The 23,917-nt window shown below is 43.4% G+C and overlaps 1 protein-coding gene across 6 annotated transcripts in view; it reads right to left on the bottom strand.

The window, feature by feature from the left end:
- The window catches only part of Syde2 (synapse defective Rho GTPase homolog 2), a 63,507-nt gene that overhangs the window by 20,838 nt on the left and 18,752 nt on the right, over positions 1 to 23,917 (bottom strand). For 2 of the 6 annotated variants that reach the window (XM_050160164.1, XM_050160165.1), the window contains exons 5-7: positions 15,899 to 16,080; positions 14,294 to 14,525; positions 8,433 to 10,364 (exon numbers count right to left, since the gene is read on the bottom strand). In XM_050160164.1, coding sequence (XP_050016121.1) covers positions 9,871 to 10,364; positions 14,294 to 14,525; positions 15,899 to 16,080 — 908 coding nt within the window. In that variant the 3' untranslated portion in view covers positions 8,433 to 9,870. Of the gene's footprint in view, positions 1 to 8,432; positions 10,365 to 10,882; positions 10,931 to 14,293; positions 14,526 to 15,898; positions 16,081 to 23,917 lie in introns of those variants that run through there. The other 4 variants (XR_007595030.1, XR_007595031.1, XM_050160166.1 and 1 more) reach the window with 3 other exon arrangements.

Genomic DNA, 23,917 nt, shown 5'->3' with positions numbered 1-23,917 from the left:
CACTTGCAGAATTCCTGGGCAGACATCCAGGCAGCAAGGACCAGGCTTCAGATGTTTGTACCAGCATCCTACAGAGGTCGTGAAGAATGAGCCATGTTGGGGACACAACATTGGACAGGCTGCAGACAGACCCATTAGGAGACCCTCACCCTACATCGCCACCTCAAGATGAGACTGGGTAAATGTTCACCTGGACAAGGCACATTCAGCCCTTAAACAGAATATTCTGCTATATTAGCTGTATGCCCAACTCCAGAGCAGCTCTGACTTTTATGCCCCTCTGTTTATGATGGAAAGGAGGCAGGACTGAGACCACAGCAACATTCCCTCAATTGCTGTGTATGCACAGCTCAAGGTATACACTTAACAAGTTATGAATTTAAGTATAGAAAAAGTTATGCTTGTTGATGACAAGGGATATGAGTTTTCTACTCAGGGAATGATAAGGTTTACCCCAAATTTTACTTTAAAAATTTTTTTTAATTTTAAAATTCCACTATATGTTTCTATGTGTGTAGCGTGTACCCCAATGTGTGTGGTACAGCTTGGAGGAGTCAGTTCTCTCCTTCAACCCTGTATGACCCAGGGATCAAACTCAAGTTGCCAGGCTTGGAACCAAGCACCTTTACCTGCTGCCGTAGTCAGTGTTCTAATGCCGTGAAGAGAACACAGGACCCATGAAGAGACCCCAGCACCACAGATGCTGTGAAGAGACCCCAGGAACACAAACGCCGTGAAGAGACCCCAGGACCCATGAAGAGACCCTGGCACCACAGATGCCGTGAAGAGACCCCAGGACCACAGCAACTCTCAGAAAGGAAAAAAAATTACAGATCTAAACAGATCTCTCAACAGAAGAATCTAAAATGGCTGAAAGGCACTTAAGGAAATGTTCAACATCCTTAGTCATCAGAGAAATGCAAATCAAAACAACTCTGAGATTCCATCTTACACCTGTAAGAATGGCCAAGATCAAAAATACTGATGACAACTTATGCTAGAGAGGTTGTGAGGAAAAGGGAACACTTCTGCATTGCTGGTGGGAATGCAAGCTGGTACAACCCCTCTGGATGTCAGTGTGGTGATTTCTCAGAAAATTAGGAAACAACCTTCCTCAATACCCAGTAATACCACTTTTGGGTATATATCCAAAGGATATACCACAAGGACATGTGCTCAACTATGTTCATAGCAGCTTTGTTTGTCATAACCAGAACCTGGAAACAACCTAAATGTACCTTGACCAAAGAATGGATAAGGAAAATGTGGTACATTTACACAATGGAGTACTGCACAGCAGAAAAAAATAATGACATCTTAAATTTTGCAGGAAAATGAATGGAGCTAGAAAACATTATTTTGAGTGAGGTAACCCAGACCCAGAAAGACAATTATCACATGTATTCACTCATAGGTGGTTTTAAAACACAAAGCAAAGAAAACCAGCCTACAAACCACAATCCCAGAGAACTCAGACAACAATGAGGACACTAAGAGAGACTTACATAGATCTAATCTACATGGGAAGTAGAAAGTAGAAAAAGACAAGATCTCCTGAGTAAATTGGGAATATAAGGACCATGGGGGAAGGTTGAAGGGAGGAGGGGAGAGGCAGGGAGGGGAGCAGAGAAAAATGTAGAGCTCAATAAAAATCAATAAAAAATAAAACAGAAAATGTAATGTATAATTAAGAAATACAGGTTAATAGATAATCATCTATAATAGCCAAACTTATAGTCATATTAGTTAGATTTTCTAGATGTACAGAGATATATTTCAGTTAGTTAGGTATTCTTTTAAAAAGGAAGGAAAAAAATTAAATTGCGGTTGGCTTATAGTTCAGAGGTTTAGTCCATATTGTCATGGAAGGAAGCACACAGGCAGATATGGTGCTAGAGAAGTAGCTTACAGTTCTACATCAGGATCAGCAGACACAGCAGGAAAAGAGGGAGCCATTGGGCCTGGCTTGAGCTTCTGAAACCTCAAAGCCTACCCTCCGTGACACACTTCCTCCAACAAGGCCACACCTACAACAGCAAGATCACACCTCCTAATAGTTCCCCTCGTTACGGGCCAGTCTATGAGGGTCATTTTCCTTCAAACCACCCCATCAACTGAACCATCTTGCTGAACCTTAAAAAGATTCCTCAAAGAAATTAGAAAAGTATATTACAGCCTTCAATCCCAGCACTTTGGAGGCAGAGGCAAGTGGATCTCTGTAGGTTCAAGGCCTGCCTGGTCTACAGAGTGAGTTCCTGGACAGCAAAAGCTGCATAATTAAATCCTGTCCCAAAAACCAAACACAAAACAAAATTTAAGATAGCTAAGGATATAAACATGATGAAACAGCCATAGGAAATGACTTTTTATTCATGAGTTTTACATGCATTTATTTATGTATGTGCATCCAGTACACGCCTGCAAAGGCCAGAAAATGGCCAGATCCTCTGGAACTGGAGTTGCCATTATGAGTCTCCATGTGGGTGTTGGGAGTCAAAACCCCACTTGCAAGAACAAGTGCTATTAACCACTCAGCCATCTGACTAGCCTAAAATGTTTCTTTTTATAGGCGGGGAAGTGTGCTCACCACACGGCATATGAAAGTGTTTACACTAAAAGGCTGAGGAGAGAAAGGACGCGGATGCAGCTCCTCCTGTGCCCATTTGCTCGGCTTTCAGCTAACATAGCATTCATATCTGCCGCGTACTTACTTCCTCCACATGGAAAGAGGAAGACTCATCGAGCAGTCAGAAGTTTACAGGACTCAGAACCTAGGAAACTGCAGGACTAACAAGAGCCCACCCTGAAGTCTGTAAGCAGTAAGCAACTGCTGGAGGGAAGAGAGCCTTCGTGGAGCCGCCTGCAAGTCCTGCAGAGTCCTGACCAATGCATGCAGGGGTGGGCTTCCCCAGGAGGCAGCTGCCTCTGAGTCACCCATGCGTGCGCATGCACAGCAGCCTTATAAAGTTACTTGCTGCTCAAACCACACTCGGTTGGAAGTGGTTTGGTTTTGTTGTGGGTGCTACCCGGAGTGAGCAGACATTTATTCACGTCTCCCCGGGAAACATCAGAGGAGATCAAGTGCGGACCCACAACCTCGGACAGCCAGCGGTATTTGTGCTGCCCTTCCTTATCTGCCAGTCTAGACAAGCTGTTCTCACTTACCTCATGATTCAAACTCGCTCCTCCGTCGGGGTGAGCTTGACATGGCCACAGGGGGAGAAGGCTAGGCAAGAATGGACGCAAACCAGCTGGCAACCTAGGTCTTGCAAAGGTCAGAAACAAAGGGTGGCTGTTCGTTATCTGCAGCTGGGGCAAGTACATGGGTGACAGGCTGCTCTGGTAATGTCACAAAAACACCCTGAGAGAAAGGGGGTTCCCTTGCTTGACTTAGCATGCACAATACATTTCTAAAGTTGGAACTTTATTTGGATGAATGGAATTTCCACAGACATATGTAGGGCTATAGAAGGTAACCCAAGATCTCACTACACCCATGTCTTCATTAGGCAGAAACTGATACACCCCAATGACTTGAAAATGTATTGAGAGGCCTTAACAAGCAAGGACGAAGATCATCCAGCCCAGAGGCTTCAACACTGGACAAGAAAAATAAAGTCATCAAAGGCAGTATCTGCCCCGTGTGGTTTCCCTGCCACTCTGCCAAGGAAGCATTCCACTTATAAGTGCTGCTTGAGTTTACGAAACGACTTCCTTTTAATAAAGTACAAATTAGAATTTTGCATTTCTAGAAAATAAAATCTATACACAAGTGAACTGGGCTAAAATCAAAAGGGGTATATTTTACTCATAGTTTGTGTAAAGGAAGATCCATTTAAATAATCTAAATAATTGGGGACCGCTCTTGTGGTAAGATACACTTCTCATTCACGCCTCATCTAATCATCCTCACTCTGCAACGATACCCAAAATCTAATCATCCTCACCCTGCAACGATAACCAAAATCTAATCATCCCCATTCTGCAACAATACCCAAAATCTAATCATCCTCACCCTGCAACAACAATACCCAAAATCTAATCATCCTCACCCTGCAACAATGATACCCAGAATTTAACGACTCACTTTTGTAAGTGACTAATTCCCCAAATCCATCTTAAAGACAGATGCATAATTTCTCAATAGGAGTATTTTCTGTGTAGGTGTGTGTTCATATGTTACGTGTGTGCTAATGTCCATGGAGGCCAAAAGAGGGCAAGAGGTTCCCTGATGCTAGAGTTACAGCCAACTCAGAGCCAGGTCCAACGGCAACAAACGTTCTTAACTACTGTGCCATCCTTACAGCCCCAAGGAGCGAGTATTTTTTAAATCACATTTTAAGTCACTTTATAGCCCTTAGTTTTTATCGTTCCTCAATTTAAAAAAAAAAACATTCTAAAAGTATCTTTTGAAGTCAATCATCTTTTAATAAATAGCTGATTCTCTTCTAAGCTATTGCCCCTCTAGGCATATGGCAATGAACTAGACATTACAAGATTCTTGTTGCCATGGGAACACTGTTTACATATGAAAGGCAGGTAGATAACAAGGCAACTCCAGATAAACACTCTGATGGAAATAAGCCAGTGCCAGTAGGTGTGATACAGCTTGTTTTTATAAACTTATTTATCGTGCATGTGTACATGCCTACATGTGTAACACTGTGCACTTATGGAAGCCATTCTCTCCTTCCACCACGTGGACTCTGGTGGTCAAATTCAGGTCCTTAGGCTTGGCAGCATGCACCCTTGCCTGCTGAGCCAACTCCAGCCTGCGATGGTTTGAAGGACAATGTCCCCCACAGGCTGACGTTTGAACACTTGGTCCCCAGTTGATGGTGCCCTTTGGGAAGTTTAGGGGGTGTGGCTTTGCTTAATGTCACTGGGGGCGGGCCCTGGGGTTTAAATGCCAGGCTCCATTCCCACTTTGCTCGCTACCTCCTGCAGAGATGGTCCCCGATGTGAGCCTTCACCTTTCAATGCCACCTGCCATGCCTGGCACTTTCTTGTCATAAGGGCTCTTAGTCCTCTGGAGTGGTAAGTCCAAACACACCCTTCTTTCTTTAAGTTGCCTTGGTCATGGTCCTAAAGTAACTAGTACATAGCCTCCTGGAAGTGACATTTCATCAGAGGCAGGGATGATGAAAAGGAACTACCCAAGGAAGAGGTGGACACAGAGATTCCCAAGCAGAGAGGTAAGTGAAGAGAGAGAGACCCTGGGACAAGTGATGTCCCAGGGTGGGTGGAGTCCAAGGAACAACAACACCCAGGAAGCGATACACTCAATCTCTCCAGGTCACTTTAGTCCCCACAGAGAGCAGAGACTGTGGACAGAGGGAGGATCCGTGGCAGCTCATACGGAAGAAACAAAGTAGACTGTCAGCAATAACAAAGCAAGGGGCAGGTGGGTACCTATCACACGCAGGTCTTCAGGGCTGGATGGGGGGGGGTAGGTGGAAAAGACTAACATGGGAAATGGCAGGGTAAGACCAAGAACAGCGGAGTGCTGGGCACATCTGCCAGCTTTGCCTGCTTCCCATGCAGATGCTCTCCTCGTAGTCGGAAAATCCATTACCATATGCTTTAGGTCACAGTGGTTCTCACCCTGTGAGCTGCAGACCCTTCGGGGGTCGGACAACCCTTTCAGAGGGGTCGCGTATCAGGTATCCTGAATATCAGATATTTACATTACGGTTCAACAGCAGCAAAATTACAGTTAGTAAGTAGCAAAGAAACAATTTTATGGTGGGGGGGGGTCACCACATGAGGAACTGAACTAAATGATGACAGCCATAAGAGGGTTGAGAACCACTGGTCTAGGGGAAGGACACAGCTAATTCCTAACTCCTGGAGACAGGGAACGAAACTAGTGTTTCTGTCAGGAAATCCACAACAGAAAAGCCGCAGAGCAGTGTTGACCACAGCAGCGCCGTCAGGACTAGCCTGTTTCTGCCTCCTTTCAAGCTTTCTTGGCCCGCCATTGTCTTTAATATACCTTAATGTATCGAAGCATAACTTTAAAAAAAAATCACAGTATGCAACTTTGAACCAACAAGAACAAGATGTAAGAGTCTGTCAACACCTTAGGAGAACCTTGCCTCTGACTCGTGGTTTTAAAATTCCTTTTCTGCCTGAGTTAGCCGGTTAATTTTTGGCTAAATCAGAATGTAACTAAGAATTCCTACTTCCAGCAATGCTCCTGCTCATCAACTGTGAACCAAATGATTTTTGCAAACTGGTCAGGAAATGAGGAACAAAGATCATTTCTCCTACACTCAGATGAATAGGAGCCCAGTTTAGTTTTGTGGGGATTTTTGAGACAGGGTCTTACTAAATAGTCCTGGCTGGCCCTGAACTTACAGAGATCCTCCAGCCTTTGAGGGAATTGTTAAGTCTTAAGGGCAATTCAATTTTATCATTTCAAAGTACCTGAAAATGATGGTTTTAAATTCTAAAATTACATGCTGGGCAGTGGTGGTGCACACCTTTAATCCCAGCACTTGGGAGGAAGAGGTGGGTGGATCTCTGAGAGTTAGAGGCCAGCCTAGTCTACAGAGAGTTCCAGGACAATCAAGGCTGTTACAAGGAAAAACCCTCTCCAAAAAAAAAAAAAAAAAAAAAAAAAAAAAAAAAAAAAAAAAAAAAAAAAANAAAAAAAAAAAAAAAAAAAAAAAAAAAAAAAAAAAAAAAAAAAAAAACCAAAATGAATAAGTAAATAAATATAAAATTACTTTGTGATCAGAAATTCCAAATTCATTTTCTTTAGGGTCCCCAGCATAAGACTACACACTCTGCCATTCTTCATGGACAGCTATTGCATGAGATGCAGCAATCCTCAGAGCAGTGAAGTCTGTGTAGCTGAGCACCAGCACCAAACATGGGGAGCACGTTTCGCTTGCTCACAGGACTTCACCAAGCGTTTTGACAGCAGATGCTACTAATACCATCCAATCTAAGAACCACTTTAACAGGAAATCATTTTGTTTTTAGACAAGGTCTATGTAACCTGGCTGTACTGGAACTTGCTTTGTAGAACACATTGGCTACCAACTCACAAAGATTCACCTGTTTCTGTCTCCTGAGTGCTGAGATTAAAGGTGTGTGCCATCATGCCTGGTCATTTGATTTACTTTTTTTTTTTTTATGGCAACTCGCTTCTACTGCTTGAGGTATACTTACAAAGCCTATAGGCAGATTCTTTTGGCTCTTACTTCAAAATATATCCATAATTCTCTCTGTATGGTTATAAAGTTACACACACACACACACACACACAGCCTATTGCTGCTTCTCGTCTGAATGGCCATGTTTCCGTCTTAGCTTACAAGACAACTGGAAAGACTATCACTTAATATGAAATGCCTTCAGTGTTCTAGTTTCAACAGGAGACTGCAAGCCCAATCAAAATAAAGAATGGGGATGAAAGGACGGCCTGATGAGACCCGGAGAGATTCCAAGCCCATCTCTGGCGTGCCCTGCTCATCCTCAAGCAGAGGCAGGACCCCCAGGTTCTCAGAAAGCACCTAGAGATTACCGTGGTTGGACGGATCCAGAAGCTGATGAATGTGGGTCTGAACGCGAATCAGTGAGGACTTGCTCCGGACAGGGAAGGTTCAGTGGGTAAGATGCTTACACCATGCATGGTGCCTGATGCCTGAGTTTGACCCCTACGGCTTCCATACACATGCCATGGGAGGTGTCAGTCTCCACCACACACACACACACCACACACACACACACTAAAATATAAAGTGTAATTTTTTTAAAAACATGCTTATGTAAAGGCACATACATGTGGTGATTCTGGAAGCAGCGGGGCAATAAAAAAGGCTTTGGTTCTGACAGTGATTAGACAAAACAATGTCTAACGTAATCAAGTAATCAAGCGACAGAGACCGATTAAGAACTAATCTCATTAAAAATAAAGTAAGAACAGTAAGTCTGAAGTAGTTCAGACTCCAGAAAATTCCAAATTTGGACATATCAATTTCATAAATATTTATGGATAACTCACTTAAGAATAGGAAAGTGAGCCAGGCAGTGATGGCGCACGCCTTTAGTCCCAGCACTGCAGAGGCAGAGGTCAGCCTGGCTCCACAGACAGTTCCAGTCCAGCAAGGGTTACACAGAGAAACAAGAACATGATAGGACTGGAAAGACGGCTCAGGGGTTAAGAGCACTGACTGCTCTACCAGAGGACCTGGGTTCAATCCCCAGCACCCACATGGCAGCTCACAACTCCAGTTCCAGGGGGCCCCGACACCCATGGCAAAACTCTAATGCACACAAAATAAAAATTAAAAAAAAATGTAAAAGTGATCCTTAAAATCAGCTATAACAGCCTGGCACTGTTAACAATATTTTAATTGGAGCCACTTCCTTAATTTCTATAGTGTGCATGATAGAAAGGGAAGAGAACAGAGACACCGTCCTTACAAAACATTTAAAACACTGTTTACTCATGACATACACCTGTTACAGTCTCTGGGATTTGTTACAAGCTTTTAAAAAAAATGAAAGTCTCATACAAAAATAGTTATTTTCTTCATACTAGTGGCTTTCAAATTAAATACCTGGATGTTACGTGTGTTACATAAGAATGGCTGTTACATTAAAGACATTAATATTTAGAAAAACACTAAGAAACCAGTTTTGGCATAGCTGTCACACTTTAAACTCGGCAACTCGAGTTGCACACACTTTTAAAACTACACATTCTGGAAGCACAAAAGTTTTTATACACATTGCAATCTAATTTTTAAAAGCCTTCAAAATTTACATTTGTCAAACACCACTGTGATTTCTGTAACAACTACCCATAGATGTACTTAGCCAAAATAAGTTAATAAAAAAAAAAAAACTGTACCATGTAGCATCCTGGCAAGATGACTTCTTTAGAAACAAGGGCAATTATGAAGTCAGCGTTTGAAGCGTACTGTTACAAACAAATACTTAAAGCCTCACAGAAAACAGAAAGGCACAGAACAGGTGAAGTTTCCTTAAGTCACGAGTGCAGGTCACTTGGCCCGGTCAGTGGCTGAAGGGCTCAGCTGGAAGCATGACTTTTCTTGGGATGGATGCAGCAGAATGGGGGCTGCCGTTTCTACTCACATGTCTGCTGCGCTTCTATTCAAGTGGTTCCCCCGTAACTTAGCTTCTAACTTAAACCATCTTTCCCTGAAGATCACATTTTTTTAAGCTAATAAATTTGGCCTCATGACACATAGTTTTTAAAATACATGGACTTCTACAGTCAACCCCTTCCCTCAGGTAAAACCTATATATACAATGCACTTATATAAATATATACATATCTTCAGAATCATAAAAATATTTAATTTTATAAGCTTAAATAATTACTGAATGTTAATACAAAATACATTAATATCTGTATAATTTTACATTTATAAAAAGTTTTCTTGTAGCAGCACACTTGTATTGCAAGTGAAATGTGACCAAATGACATTGCACAAGGACGCCGACTGCACATCAGCTGGGCCAGCTGCAGTGTCCTCTGCAGGGGACATCTGTCCCCACCTACAGAAGAGCAGTTCACAATGCACCGAGGCCGCGCAGGGGTAATAATGTCCCTGACCCTTATAAACACCTCCAAGTTTCCTCCATCCAACCTGCAAGGTTTATTAAAATGTCACAAAGTTACCTTTACTCTAAACAGTTCATAACTAAAATAACTGTATTAATGAATAGTGATTATAAGTGAATCACAGGAACATATTAGGAATTAACTTGCAGTTTCAACATTTAAAAAAAAATACAAAACAAGAGAGACACCATGAGGAACAAGACAGGACGCCGAGGATGGACCTCACACCTAATGACATCACAAATAAAACAGCCCGTCTGTCCATCTCAAACACTCATATTCAGCTTGTTTTTGTTGAGCTCACGTTCCAGATTGCCAATCAAGGTATCAATACTTTCTTGCAGATCTCTGAGGTTGGCTTTCTGATGCACTGTAGACTCAATGGTCTCCATTGTCAAGTACGTCTGAAACGTGCACGGTTTAGACATGGGGATTCGCTGCTCAAGCGTGACCTCTGCTCCATCCACTTTGCTGTAATCTGCATTTTCCCCATCTTCTAGGGGGACATCATCATAATCCAAATCTTTGAGATTTTCTTTCGTACTTAGAACATAGTTTTCCCCACAGCTGCTCCAGTCCCCTGCGTAGCGATTGCTGAGTGGGCTATCCAATCTGGCCTGCCGTGGCCTCAGCATCCCCGACGAGTCCGCGCTGCTGAGATTCAATACACAGGGCCGCTCTTTCTTTCGCCTCAGATAATGCAGAGATGACTGCTCCAGGCACAAACTGTCGGTGGGTTCTTTCACAGTTAAACGTTGCACTAGAAATGAATACGTGTACTTTAGTAACGGCCACCGGCCTGGGACAGACAGAGCACACAAAGAGGCCATTTAATGATCAACTACAAACATGCACTTGAGACATGCGTTCTACTGAAAGCATCCTACAGTGATTTCTCTACCACCAGATGCAATCAAGATTAGGCATAGAGACTAGAAGAACGTTCAGTGGTACTACTTCATGCTAAATAAAAACATTCCCCAATAAAACTCGCAACGCTGATCAACTTTCTGTGCACGTTAATTGTCTAGCTGTCATTCTAAGCTGGTAGCTCCTCTTAAAGACTACAGCAAAAAGCGGACAAGCCATGGTGCGTAAAAGGCACGGAACAAGAGGTTCCTTCTCTACAAACATCTAGCTGAGGCAAAGGCTTCTACAGTGATCGTTCTAGCTCTGACCTTAGTGGGCTTTTTTGCAGTTAGCAGTGTGTCATCAATACCAAGCAGCCCAAATTTCCCTTTGATAAAATGCATCAATATTAGACTTGGTCATTGTTACCTGAGTGATTACACAGCATTAGCTACTAATAGTCTTCCTTTTTTCTGCCTGGAAATAGCACAGGTATTTTATTTTCCAATTCTGGTTAGAGATTTCACAGCCTCAAATAACATTCTTTGGATTTAGACTATCTTCTTCTGAGATAAGCTTCATTCTACCATCCTGTGTTGTACTGGTCATACAGCCGATGACACACACACGTGACTTCACACAAAACAAGACTTACATTGCTTACTGAGAACAACGTTTATTTGTCTAAGGTTCTTCTGCATAGAAAACAGACTGTGTATTTTATGCTAAGACACAGCTATTTAAGAATAGCCACATTATCTCTTTCTGCTTGTTTATTCTCTTCTGCCTCTCCCTTAGAGCTCCCTCTCTAGGATAAGGGGACATAAGCCAGTGATAACATCAATTTTGCAACACAGAATGAAGGTTTGTTTGCAAAAGAAAACAACGTAAGAACGGTACACACATCTGAGTCTTCCACTTAAAATAATATTCCCAACGTTTTAGAGAGATCTTTTACATATTTCAACTTTTATTTTAGCAACTGTACACTGAATGTTTTTAACATTTCTATTTCTTACATTTTTAAAGATCTATTTTGCGGATGAATGTTGTGGCTGCACGTATGTACATGTACAGATTTGTGCCCGGTACCAGAGGAGGACACAAGAGGCGCCTGATCTTATTACTCGCTGTTTCCTCGCTTTCTTCCTGCACCCTCTGTGCTATTTCTGCCCTCGCTCTTGGGCCTGAAGTTTCCGCCAAGCAGTCAACAGCACACTGGCAATCTGGAGAGAAACCCTCGTTTCTCCTGCTCAGTCAGGACTCTACTGAAACTCTACTTTTAGTTTCTTTGGAGACCACTCAAGAAACCAATTAAATCTTTACATTATTCTAAGAATTCAATTTCTGAAACATCAATGTGGATGTCTTCTTAGACTATTGATACTGGGACGTTGTCCTACAAGTTTGTAAGGAAAATGGCTAACCTTAACCCCTGAAGGTCTGCCGTTCCCTGTGCTGCTACCGAATGCCTGTTTTCAACAGAATGAAGAAAATGCTGCCAAATAAGGGTGTTGGAAACGCTTCAAAGCATTTTCCCTCTATTTTATACCCGTAGATTCTAATTCCCTATATTGTTTTCATTTAGAAAACAACACCTTTATTTAATAGAACTATATTAGGTGACCACTAGTGTGAGGAACTCAGACTATGGGGCAGGTAAATATCACCAATGACCTTACAAATTCGAGAACCTAGTAAGGAGCAGGAAACCGCCCCAAATGTATTCATCATGAGGAACGTGGAACAGCAACAACCTTAAATCTATGTCCCTACTCTGAAAATAAGGGTGGACTCACAATAGCATCCAGGATTCTTTCCAATCGCAAACCCATTGCTTTTTTTAAAAGCCCCAAACACAAAGCATATAAAAAGAAGACTGTCCCCTAAAAGTATAAATGTCTCTACTGTGCCAGGACCCTAGCTCACCCAGCTGCAGAGCCTCTGGCAGGGAGATGGGCAGGGTGTGCGGAGGGCAGGGTAGCGTTACCTTCAGGGGCTAACATAACAGGCCTCTCACTTTGCAGACAGGACTTTACCAACAGAAATCTCAAAGTAAATTACCTCTTGCCCCAAATGAGGGGGCGAGGGTAAGATCAGAGAAAGCAAAATGTGTAGCAAAACCACAGATAGATAAATAGATAGATAGACAGACAGACAGATAACAGAAGAGGCTGAAGGAAACTCTTTGATAGTGGAGGAGCACCCCAGAAGAGTAGTTGACTGTACACCTTCCACGGAATGCGCGGGACAGTCCTGGCGCTCTCTACGCCACACCTCGGTTGTCAAAGACGCAGTAACTGCACCTTACTGACACGCTGTCCACCTTTCCCAAGAGCCGTACCAGGCAATTTAGAGGGGGAAACTATTGTTTCCCCTTATCCTCTGCCAGGTTCCGTCTTTTGTCTAGGGTACTTTCAAGGAAAATAACAGGCTATAGAAAAAGGTTATGATTACAACCAGCAACGAAAGTCTCTGGAATACGATGTTGAACACAGGACAGCTGTTTAAGTTATCATTACAATACAGTCAATGGGCTGGAGAGATGGCTCAGAGGTTAAGAGCACTGGCTGTGGAAATGGGTTCAGTCCCCAGTACCCACATGACTGCTACCAAATGTCTGTAACTCCATTTCCAGGGGCTCTGACGTCTACTGGCCTCCACGGAAATTTAAACAGGAAATATATAGACAGATATGCAAGCAAAACACACATACAAAATAAAATAAATCCTAGAAAAATAAAAGGTAGTCAATAATAAATCTATTCCAATTTACAGACACATAGACGTGTGTGCGGCACAGAGAAGGGGGGGGTGCTAGGAAGACGGCTCCGTGAGTAAGCGCTGACTGCACAAGGGTGAGGACCTGCAGTCCCGCAAGGAAGAAGGAGTAAAAGTTGTCCTCAGAGCTCAGGTGCACATTCATAGCCCCACATATTCACGCACAAAATAAAGAAAACGTAAAAACCAAATCTTAAGAATTTTCATATTATCTATGTATGCTTTTCTCTGCATGTATGTAATATGCATTACGTGAATCACTCATGCCCACAGAGGTGAGGAAGAGGCTATCAGATTGTCTGGTACCGGAGCTACAGACGGTTGTAAGCTACTCTGTGGGGCTGGGAGTCGAACCTGAGTCCCCTGGTAGAGCAACTAGTGCTCGAACCACCGATTCATCTCGGTACCATGAAAATCAAATTTTTTAAGACCAAAATATCAAAGATAATTGCCAGCAGAAGCTGAGGTAATTTAAAAATAACCATGTGTACAATAATTCTGTCAGAAAGACTGGACATGGGCTGGAGAGACGAACTGTTTAACTTCTGCCTCAGGGAACCTTTTCTTCTGGCCTTCTCAGACTCTGATATATACAGGCACGCACCACATAAATAAAAATAAAATAAATCTTAAGACTACAAAAAGAATAAACTTAAAAGAAAAATGAATTTTGCTTCAGAACAAATTAAATAAAGGTGAGAAAATAAATTAATAATTGGGTATAATGTGCTCAAAACTGTGCTGCACATTAAGGACATCCTTGTACTTAACTGCCACACGAAGTCTAGAAACTTAGCTTGCCAAGGTCAGAGCATTCACTGTAGGTGGTCCAAGTAGCATCCCAATTCAGGTCTTACCACACCCAAAATGTGCACAATGGCTCAAATGTCTACAACGTTACGAGCAAACGCAAAATATAAGTAGCAAGTGTCAATTCTTCAGTAATGAAAAAAAAGCAAAAACCTAGATTTTTCCCCCCCAATTACATCCAGGCATTTTAATCATCAGCTAACCCGTACATCCCGTGGCTGCTAAAGAAACGTCCAGAGACCCCTTTACCTGGCCAGAGCTGGAGCAGGTAATGAAGAACTTCAATGTGTTTTTTAAAATCCAAAGCGCTGGCGAGTTCTTCGGAATCCGTGAAGACTCTGTTGTTGTGGGGCGAAGTCTCATGCCTCTGATTGAGCAGCACTGGTCCAAAGCACACAGCCAGATTCTGGCAGGTCATCTTATTCACTTCGTGGTACGAAGCCACCAACTTCAGGTGGTCTAGCAACATCTTTAGGGTTGCCTGATAAATATGTTCCAACATAACTTAATCCACTGAGTGGTTAGACGGCCACGTAAAAGACTAGCAACATATTCTGAATTCCAATGGGCCCCCTTCAGAAAATACATTTCCCATCAACTCACTCCTTCGTCCTCGAAGTGACCCTGGGGTTGCACTAGGGGACTGGACTGCCACACCAGGGAGCCTGAACTTAGAAAGGGGCCAGGACTGCAGTGATTGATCTACTAAAAAAGTCCACCATGCTTCTCGTCTCCCCACCGTGCTTTTTAACCAATAAATATTTTATAAACACACAAAATTATAAAAATGGAAAAATAATGGTTAGAATTTTTTTTAAAAAATGTATTTTCTGAATCAGGCATGGTAGTGCACGCCTTCTAATCCCAGCACTTGGGAGGCAGAAGCAGTTTGAGTCTAGCCTGGTCTATAGAGAGAGTTCTAGGACAACCAGGGTACACAGAGAAATCCCATCTCAAAAAATCAAATATATACATATATATGGGTATATATTTCCCGAGAAAATACTGTTTTAAATTCTTAAGTTAATTAAGGAAGTTGACTCAAAGACTATCTAAATTTTAAACACCTAAGGGAAAGAGTGATTTTTTAAAAAATAGTATATTTTATCACCATTCCAAGAAATGAGGTGTAATTTCTTTTTATATTATATTAAACCAATGAATGTTTATTTAAAACTGCTATTCAGGGACTAGAGAGATGACTGAGTGGTTAAGAATGCTTGCTGCTTTGGCAGAGGACCAGAGTTCAGTTCCTAGCACTTACATCAAACAGCTCCCAGTGGCCTGGAACGCCAGCTCCCAGGGGATCCGGCACCCTCTTCTGGCCTTTTTAGGCACCATGCAAGCACATGGTGCACATACATACACAGTGGCACTTTATATACACATAAACCTTTTAGATAGATAGACAGACAGATGGGTGATAGACAGAAAGACAGACAAACCGTTCCCTAGTTTTGATTTGCTAGAAATTTCCTTTACTTTCTTTTTCATTTTTTCTTTTTCTTTTTGTACCTCTGGCTGTCCTGGAACACATTTTTCAGACCAAGCTGGACTTGAACTCACAGAGATTCTCCTCTCAAGTGCTAGGATTAAAAGTGTGCATTACCACTGCCCGGCTAATAAAATAAACCTTCAAAGCAGAACTTAGAAGGCACATAGGCACATGCATGCTTGGGCTAAAGTCACACACAGAGAACACAAAACTGATTTCTGGACACATTCAAGAAGTGGAAAAGGCAGAGCCTAAACCCGAGTGCACGAATGTCAGAGACGTAGGAGACTGTACGGTGATGGCGCTTCAGCATGGGCTCCTGCGAGCTTTCGGGAAAGACGTCGATCACGTTCACTCACCTTCTCAACATCCGGCAAGCAATTCAGCAGGCCAACGGTGAACTTGGAGTCACTGGACTCGGACTCACAGCCATTCGGTGGCATTTTCAGAGGGTTTTTCACCATTGCGTCTAACACAGCCTCGTACAGCTGCTTCGTTATCAGGGGAGCAGGGAGTTCTCTTAGATAGTCCTTAAGGACACCTGTGGGAATAGACCAGAGACAGCCCTGATGCGTCTCCGCAGTGGAGTAAGCACAGGGAACGCTTCAAAAATGCAAACGCTATGGCAGTCGACTTGACATTCTGAAAACAATATAAACAACAACATGAAAAGTATCATCAAAAAAACCACTGGCAATTTGCATTCGTGTAAGTTTCCTTCGTAATTAACTCTGTTTGGAACATGCTAAAAACAGACATAATTTCCATAGTTTTGCTAAGTCATGATGAAAGATGTTCTTAATATATAAGCTCTCCTGACTCTGCCCCCACGAGAAGATTCCGCGCGTGCAAGCAGTTAAGAAAGTAAGACAAATGCATGTTAGTTGTAAACTATTCAACTGCCCAAATTTTGAGCTTGTAAACTTTTAGTGGGTAAAGGGACACCAATTGCCCAAAGCCTTTGTAAATTGGTGAGGGACATCAGGGAAATCAACATATTTCCTCTCTAACTCTGCACATGAGTCTTAGATATACGAGATCGTTAGTCTCTAATGTTCTGTCATTCAAAAGGAAAAGGATCACTTCTTATACCAAGTACATTAAACAGAAGTCAAGAACGGAAGGCATCAGATTTCTCACTGTGAAAGTTAAGAGAAGTCTGAAGAATATTGGGAAGCATAAAAACTGTGTCAAGAGATGACTATAGTACATGTATTTTTAAAAACACTTTAATTCAGCAGCAAAAGGGAAGGCAGAACCTGCCTCTATACCATGTCTAGGGCTTCGCCATCCAACGGAGTCTTAGTGATACTGCCTGAAATTAGGGGACACAAGAAGAAACGACAGTTTTGCAGGTAGGCAGAGTGTCTATGGGATGTGTAAGTTTGCTCCATACAAAACTTAGGAGGCTTAGGAAGACAGGAGCAAAGAGCTGGACCTGAGAACGAGCAACTTAAAGATGACTGTGGAAGGTGTTGGGATCTGAAGTTCAAGGTCATTTCATCTCCTATCACACAGCAAATTCCAGGACAGCCTGATAACTGAGCGCCTCTCTCTCTGTGTCTTTCTCTCTCTCTCTCTCTCTCTCTCTCTCTCTCTCTCTCTGTGTGTGTGTGTGTGTGTGTGTGTGTGTGTGTGACAGAGAGAGTATTGGGAAGCATAAAAACCGTGTCAAGACATGACTAGGAAATAGTTCCAAAGGGAAGAGCTCTCTCAAACACAGCTAAGGAAGAATGACGAAAGACCCACGTGGTCAGAAAAGATGCTCTCAGGGATGAATAGAAAGGCATGCATGGAGACCTCTTTCCTCTTGCGGCCATTGCTGGATCGCAGCCGCCAAAATGAAGTTCAATCCATTTGTGACTTCTGACCGGAGCAAGAACCGCAAACGGCATTTCAATTCACCTTCTCACATTCGGAGGAAGATCATGTCTTCCCCCCTTTCCAAAGAGCTGAGACAGAAGTACATTGTTCGCTCGATGCCCATTCGAAAGGATGACGAAGTTCAGGTTGTCCGGGGACACTACAAAGGCCAGCAGATTGGCAAAATGGTCCACGTGTACAGGAAGAAATACGTCATCTACATTGAACGGGTGCAGCGAGAAAAGGCTAATGGCACAACTGTCCACTAGGGCATCTGATGGAGGAAGGTCATTGGCTAATAAAGAAACTGGCTTGGCCCATTTTATTGGTTAGAACATAGGTGGGTGGAGTAAACAGAAGAGAATGCTGGGAAGAGGAAGTGAGGTCAGAAGTAATGCAGCTCCTCTCAGAGCCAGACGCCTCAGACAGAGAGGCATGCTCCGCTCTCCCGGGCAGATGCATGCAATGAAGCTCCTCCGACCCAGGATGGACATAGGCTAGAATCTTCCCGGTAAGCGCACCTTGGGGTGCTTACACAGATGATTAGAAATGGGCTAAATTAATATGTGAGAATTAGCCTAGAAGAGGCTAGATAGAAATGGGTCAAGCAGTGTTTAAATGAATACAGTTTGTGTGTTGTTATTTTGGGCATGAGCTAGCAGGCGGCCGGGGTGCTGGGGACGCAGCCCCGCCGCTTCTTATTTCAACAGGCATCCACCCCAGCAAGGTGGTGATCACTAGGCTAAAGCTGGACAAAGACCGAAAGAAGATCCTGGAAAGGAAAGCCAAGTCTCGACAAGTAGGAAAGGAGAAGGGCAAATACAAGGAAGAAACGATTGAGAAGATGCAGGAGTAGGGGCGTCTCATACAGTTTCCATTAAAGACTGCTTGAGTAAAAAAAAAAAAAAAAAGAAAGAAAGGCATGCATGTTGCCAAGGAGGACAAGGAAAAGCTGCCTCAAGACAGACTCTGGGGTACCAAATGATACACAGTAACTTGGTTAGAAAAGAATGGCCATAAATGCCAGGGGGCGCAGCCCATTCCTGCCCCACCACATCAGGATCTCCTGCCAGGACCCATGCATGTATTTATAAACAAATTCCTCTTCTGAGTGTATGGCAAAGGGTTTCTGTAGCAAGGTCTAGGAGCCAATGACCTAATGGCAATTAGAGATAAGGACCACAAAGAGAAGAGCCCTGAGAAAAGGACATCAGCTGTGTTGGCAAGCGGTAAAGGACGGAGCCAGACGGCTGGCTAGATGAATAGGCATGAAAGAAGACAGCAGAAAGGTCTCCAAGGCCCAGGAGAGAGGGGCTGGAACCAACTCGGGAAGTCCCCAGAGAAGAAAGCAGAGACTCCTGAGAAAACAGGAAGGGATGGAATCAGTTCAAGATGTCGGGAAGATCGTGTGTATCCCACACCCAGAGAAGAGGGGAGGATGAGAAGACTCACTGAGTGGTCAAAGCAGAAGGCACTGCTCGCCCCTGAAGGCGGCGTCCTTCTCTGTGGTGTGAGGAGACGAGGGCATCAGAGGGGTGATGTATCTGTAGACACCGGAGAACAAGGGGTGCAGCACAGCGGAGAGAGGGAGAGAGGACAAGTCGGGGAGAGAGAAAAGAAAAAGAAGCAATCCCAACACATTAGCACCAAAAAGAATTAAATACTTGCGGGAAACAAAAAAGGTACAAAATTTTACTCAGAAAACTAACAATTCCTCTTGAAAAAAATTATAGGAGAGCTTAAAAAAATGCAGCAAGTCTATGTTTATGTACCTGAAGATAATAACACTCCCTAAACTGATTATAGAATCAATGCAGATCCTAACAAAATCCTAGCCCATAACTCAGTGAAAGAGTGCTTGCCTAGCATGTATGATCCTTGGGTTTGATCCCCACTGTCACCAAATAAATAAAACAAAATCAATCTACTTTGTCACCAAAACGTATAAACTGATCCAAAAAGTTCCACCCCACTCCGTATCCTGCCCCCATCCCCCACCCCACTCCTCCAACCCCCACAGCAGGGGCAGCGCTAGGGTTAGGAACTGAACCTAGGTTTTCGGTGCTGGACACAGCCTCAGCCCCCAGGAGGCCTTCGTTTATCCACAACGTGATTCCTGCAAAGTTATACTTGGTTGTTGTCTGTTTTGTTTCATTGAGTCTCTCTACATAGCCGGCTGCCCAGAGAATCACTATGCAGATCAAGCTGACGCTGAACTCACAGAGATCCACCTGCCTCTGCCTCCCGAGAGCTGGGATTAAAGGCAGGCAACAGCAGGCCTGACCTAAGACAAGTAATGTTTTAAAGAAGAGTTTAACTTGGTTCATGGTTTTGGAGGTTTCAGTTCGTGGCTGGCTCCATGGCTAGGTCTGTGGTAAAGCAGAAGCTCAATGGAGGGGCATGGAGAAGGAGCTACCTTCTACCTTCTAGCTGCTGGGACGTTGAGAGCAGGAGGCAGAGACCAGGGACAAGGAGCAACCTTCAAGGTCACAAACGGGTAAAATAGTTCCTTCAACCAGGCCAGGTTTTCCATCTTTCCACCGTCTTCCAATAATGGTATCAGATTATAAATCCACCAACCGGTTAATCCACTGAGTCAGAGCCCTCATGACCCTGTCATGGCCCCAAGCTCATCCCTGCACACTTTCTTCAGGGACATCTCCCATCCACACCATAACAGTACCTGAAAATGCAAGTCTCATCGTACAACCTAAACAAGACGATAGTGTGGCTTAGGCATCGCTAGACATACATATGCTGATGACAACTGGTACATGAATGTCACAGCAGCTCTACCGGTAACAACCCCACACTGGGAACCAGGCAATGAATGGATGAGCCAACGCCGTCATACCCGCTGCATCCAGAGAGTGGAACACTGTCTGGCATAGACACTTGGAACGACATGGGGGAATTTCAAAGTAATTTTGCAAGTAAACAAAACCACATCTGTTTGCTTATAAAAAGCAAAAGCAAAGTCCCTCCTGTATGGTTCTATTATATAACTTTTAGAGAACAGAACCAATTTATAGCAATAGGAAGATCTGTGGCTGCCTGTGAATGGGGGCAGTGGGGTGGTGGATTGTGCATGCAGAGGAGACTAAGGAGGACACAAGGGGACACTGGGGACACTTGTATCCTTGATACTCTTTGTGGCTATGGTCTCATGGCGCATATACACGTGAAAACACCAGCTGCATGCTTTAAATACATGTGCTTTATTTTATTTTATGGCAATTATGCCTCAATAAAGCTGTTGTATATGATTAACTACTGGCATTGCGGGGTGGAAGCTTTGCCAGCCGGAAGAAACAAAAAGGGGCCATGGAAGGACACTCAGGACATTTGATGGAAGTAACTGAATAATGAACCATAGGAAAGAACACTGTAACAGCAGGGACTAAGGAGAAAGCAGCAGGCACACGTAAATTAGGGGAGGCTAACTCAGTGGGAAAAAGCAACTGGAAAAGGAATGAGGAAGCCTGAGGACAGGAAAGGCTAGAACTGGAACGGAAACAATTCCAAATTTTAGCAATAAACGGATTCTGGATCTTAGGAGTGAGTCACCAAGTCGAGTTGACGAAGAGGTCACCTGGCACCAGGCCAGGAGGCACACGGGTCACGAACCCTACCTGGTACTTGGGAGGCTAAGGCAGGACTGTAAGTTCGAGGCGAGTCAGAGCTATTTAGTGGAGCTCCGTCTCAATCAACAAGTCACTTGGGACAACAAACCCAAGAATCTAGTGTTCGGAATTTGGTGTTTGCATGCTAAAATCATTTAAAATGATGGAAAATATAAGCAGAAAGAAGGTATCAAAGATTTCACTACACAGACTTCACACACTCTGTCCCGTGCCTGTTCGAAAACACAACGCATCCCACTCTGTTCCAGACGAAAGGACTACTAAAAAACACATCAGCTTCTGAACACACAGCGCACGCATTTCGTTCCTTTCCTGCGTTTAGACTCACTGAGCTATTATTTTCCAGAGTTTATGCAGAAATGTAGCTCATGCAGAGGAAACACTCGAGGCAACGTCACCACTGGCTAGTTCCCAAACCCACGGCACTCTCTCTTTGGAGGCACGGTGGCCCCGTGTGGAATTTATCCCAATTCCACCGCTGTTTCTCAAACAAATCATGTCATTGTTTTTTTGTATTTTTTTTTATCAAGAAAGGAGCTCAAATTCTTTTGTAAAATAGTTTAACTGAAACGGAACAGTGCAAATAACAGAGGGAAGAACCATGTAGTTTGTGGCCTCAGACTCTCCTATTTAGAAAAGAAAGTTACAAACCAGGCCTTCGCGAACCTATATTCACGTCTACAAACACTGCAAGTATCCAGACTCCAGGTCCCTTCTTAAACAAAACAGTCAACTCAAATCACACCTTCCATCTCTAAATACTCAGCGGCTTCACTGAGACAAAAATTTACTTTTAGTTTCTACTTTCCTAGAAATAGCTACCTCTATACAATTTTCCTTTAATGAATTCTTAAAGCGAATCCTTTGCTAATTTCACAAATTATATGTTATCTCTTTTTTAAGTAACAAACCTCTCTACAAAAGACGTAGTTTCTGATTTGTTAAAAATTCATCAAGCCAGGTAGAAAAGGCATGGGAGGGGGAGGCAGGACCATCTCTGTGAGTTTGAGGCCAGCATGATCTATATAGAAAGTTCTAGGTCAGCCAGAACTACATAGTGAGACCCTGTCTCAAAACATAAAATGAGGGGCTGGACAGATGGCTCAGAGGTTAAGAGCTGGCTGTTCTTCCAGAGGACCTGGGTTCAATTCCTAGCACCCAACATGGTGGCTCACAACCATCTGTAACTCCAGCTCCAAGGGATCCAAAACCCTCACACAGACATACATGCAGGCAAAATACCAATGTGTGTAAAATAAAAAAATAAATCATCTTTAAAAAGTTTCAAAAGAAAGTAAATAACGAAATATTCATAAGAGAGGAATAATGCCTTGGTTTGCTTCTCTTAGTAGTGAACTGCTTGAGATCAGAGTTACAACGTTCAAAATGACAGAAAACACTCTAGGGAAATAAGCCACTCAGTATCCTGAGCCAGAACCTCAACTATCCCTACCCTGCAATGCTAAAAGTAAACTTCAAGGTACAGTATCAGTAAGCAGTAAGTGAATTTTTCTTAAATGCTTACCTAAACTTAATCGTGTATAAAATAAGAAAACAAATTAGGAGGGAAACATCAACACATCAAGAAAAAAAAACTGTTAACAACCAAGCATAGAAAACAAAACTATCAAAATACCCTGAGGCCAGAGGAACCCACTGGGGCATCTACAGATGGAAGGCTTTGACGCCTGGGTCTGCTTCTCAATAGTCTTGGGTTGGAGGGGATCACATAGGGGAGAGAAGATGAGCTGGTCAGGAGCTGCGAACTATGAAAACCAGGTGAGCGGAATGGATGTACCTCTACTCTGGCCCCCAAATGTTAGTAATTAAAAGGTAAAGAAATTGTAGGTGGAAAAACAGACCCAGAAGATTATTGGTAAGGTGAGGAGCAACCTCAAATTCAAACACCGTTCCTGTTCTCACAATACCCGCCTCCACACCACAATGCTGCCTCACACTGTCTGGAACCTCTCCTGGCTCTGCTTTCCCAAACTTTCCATCTCCTCCAAACTTTCCAAGGCTCTTCCTTCTTCGTCTGCCTCCAAAGCTTTAGATCACCAAAGTTCTTGTCTTTTTAAAGTTTTATGGACAGTCCCAGGATTGAATTTCCTTTGTCAGTCACTCTCAACAAGCTCCCATTATTCAAGTCCTCACAACTGCTAGTGCTGTTTCCAGTGCTAAACACCGGGACAGCTGTCGTCACTACCGGGACAAAGATGTCTCTGCACGCTGGGCACGGTGGCGCTGACCCAGAACCCCAACATATGGAAGGCTGAGGCAGGAGGATTGCAGTTACTTAATGAGACCTAGTCTCGGGGATAGGAAAGGAACACCTCGATCCCCAGCAGATGAGAACTCACTCCACTTGATCTCTCCATCCCCATCCCCTGCTTCAAAACTTCATGGCAACGTTCCCCAACATTTCTGCAGCTAAAACAATATCCCTGCTCCAACGCATTTATTTCTGCTGATAGTACAAGACCAGCAACGGTTCAGAATCATTCCTCTTGCTTGGCTTTGGGTGCTTGTTTGCGCCCTCCATCCCCCTGCCTCCCCAGCCCACTCCTCCTCCCAGCCCAGCTGCACTGGAAGAGTTGGGAAAGTGGTTCCTTGATTTCTTTCTCTTCAACCCATCATACAGTTACAAAATTAACATCCCCCAAAACAGCCTTCAATGACCCCACTCCCCTACTCAAAGGTCTTGATTGGACCCCTTCCACCTATTAAATAATCTAAATTCTCTGACCAGATGGGCCATTTCCTTTCCACCAATCACCTAAGCACCAGTCAAATTGAACTCCTGAGCCATTTTAGTTCTCCCCATGAAGACTCGGACCTGCTGTGCTGAATGTAGCCCGGGTCTCACTTCCC

This window comes from Alexandromys fortis, unplaced genomic scaffold (genome assembly GCF_014885135.2).
Source record: "Alexandromys fortis isolate MF-2015 unplaced genomic scaffold, M_Fortis_MF-2015_v1.1 scaffold_124, whole genome shotgun sequence".
NCBI classification, from domain to species: Eukaryota; Metazoa; Chordata; class Mammalia; order Rodentia; family Cricetidae; genus Alexandromys; species Alexandromys fortis.
Note: the sequence above shows the minus strand (reverse complement) of the source record. Positions and strands in the feature narration are given on the sequence as shown.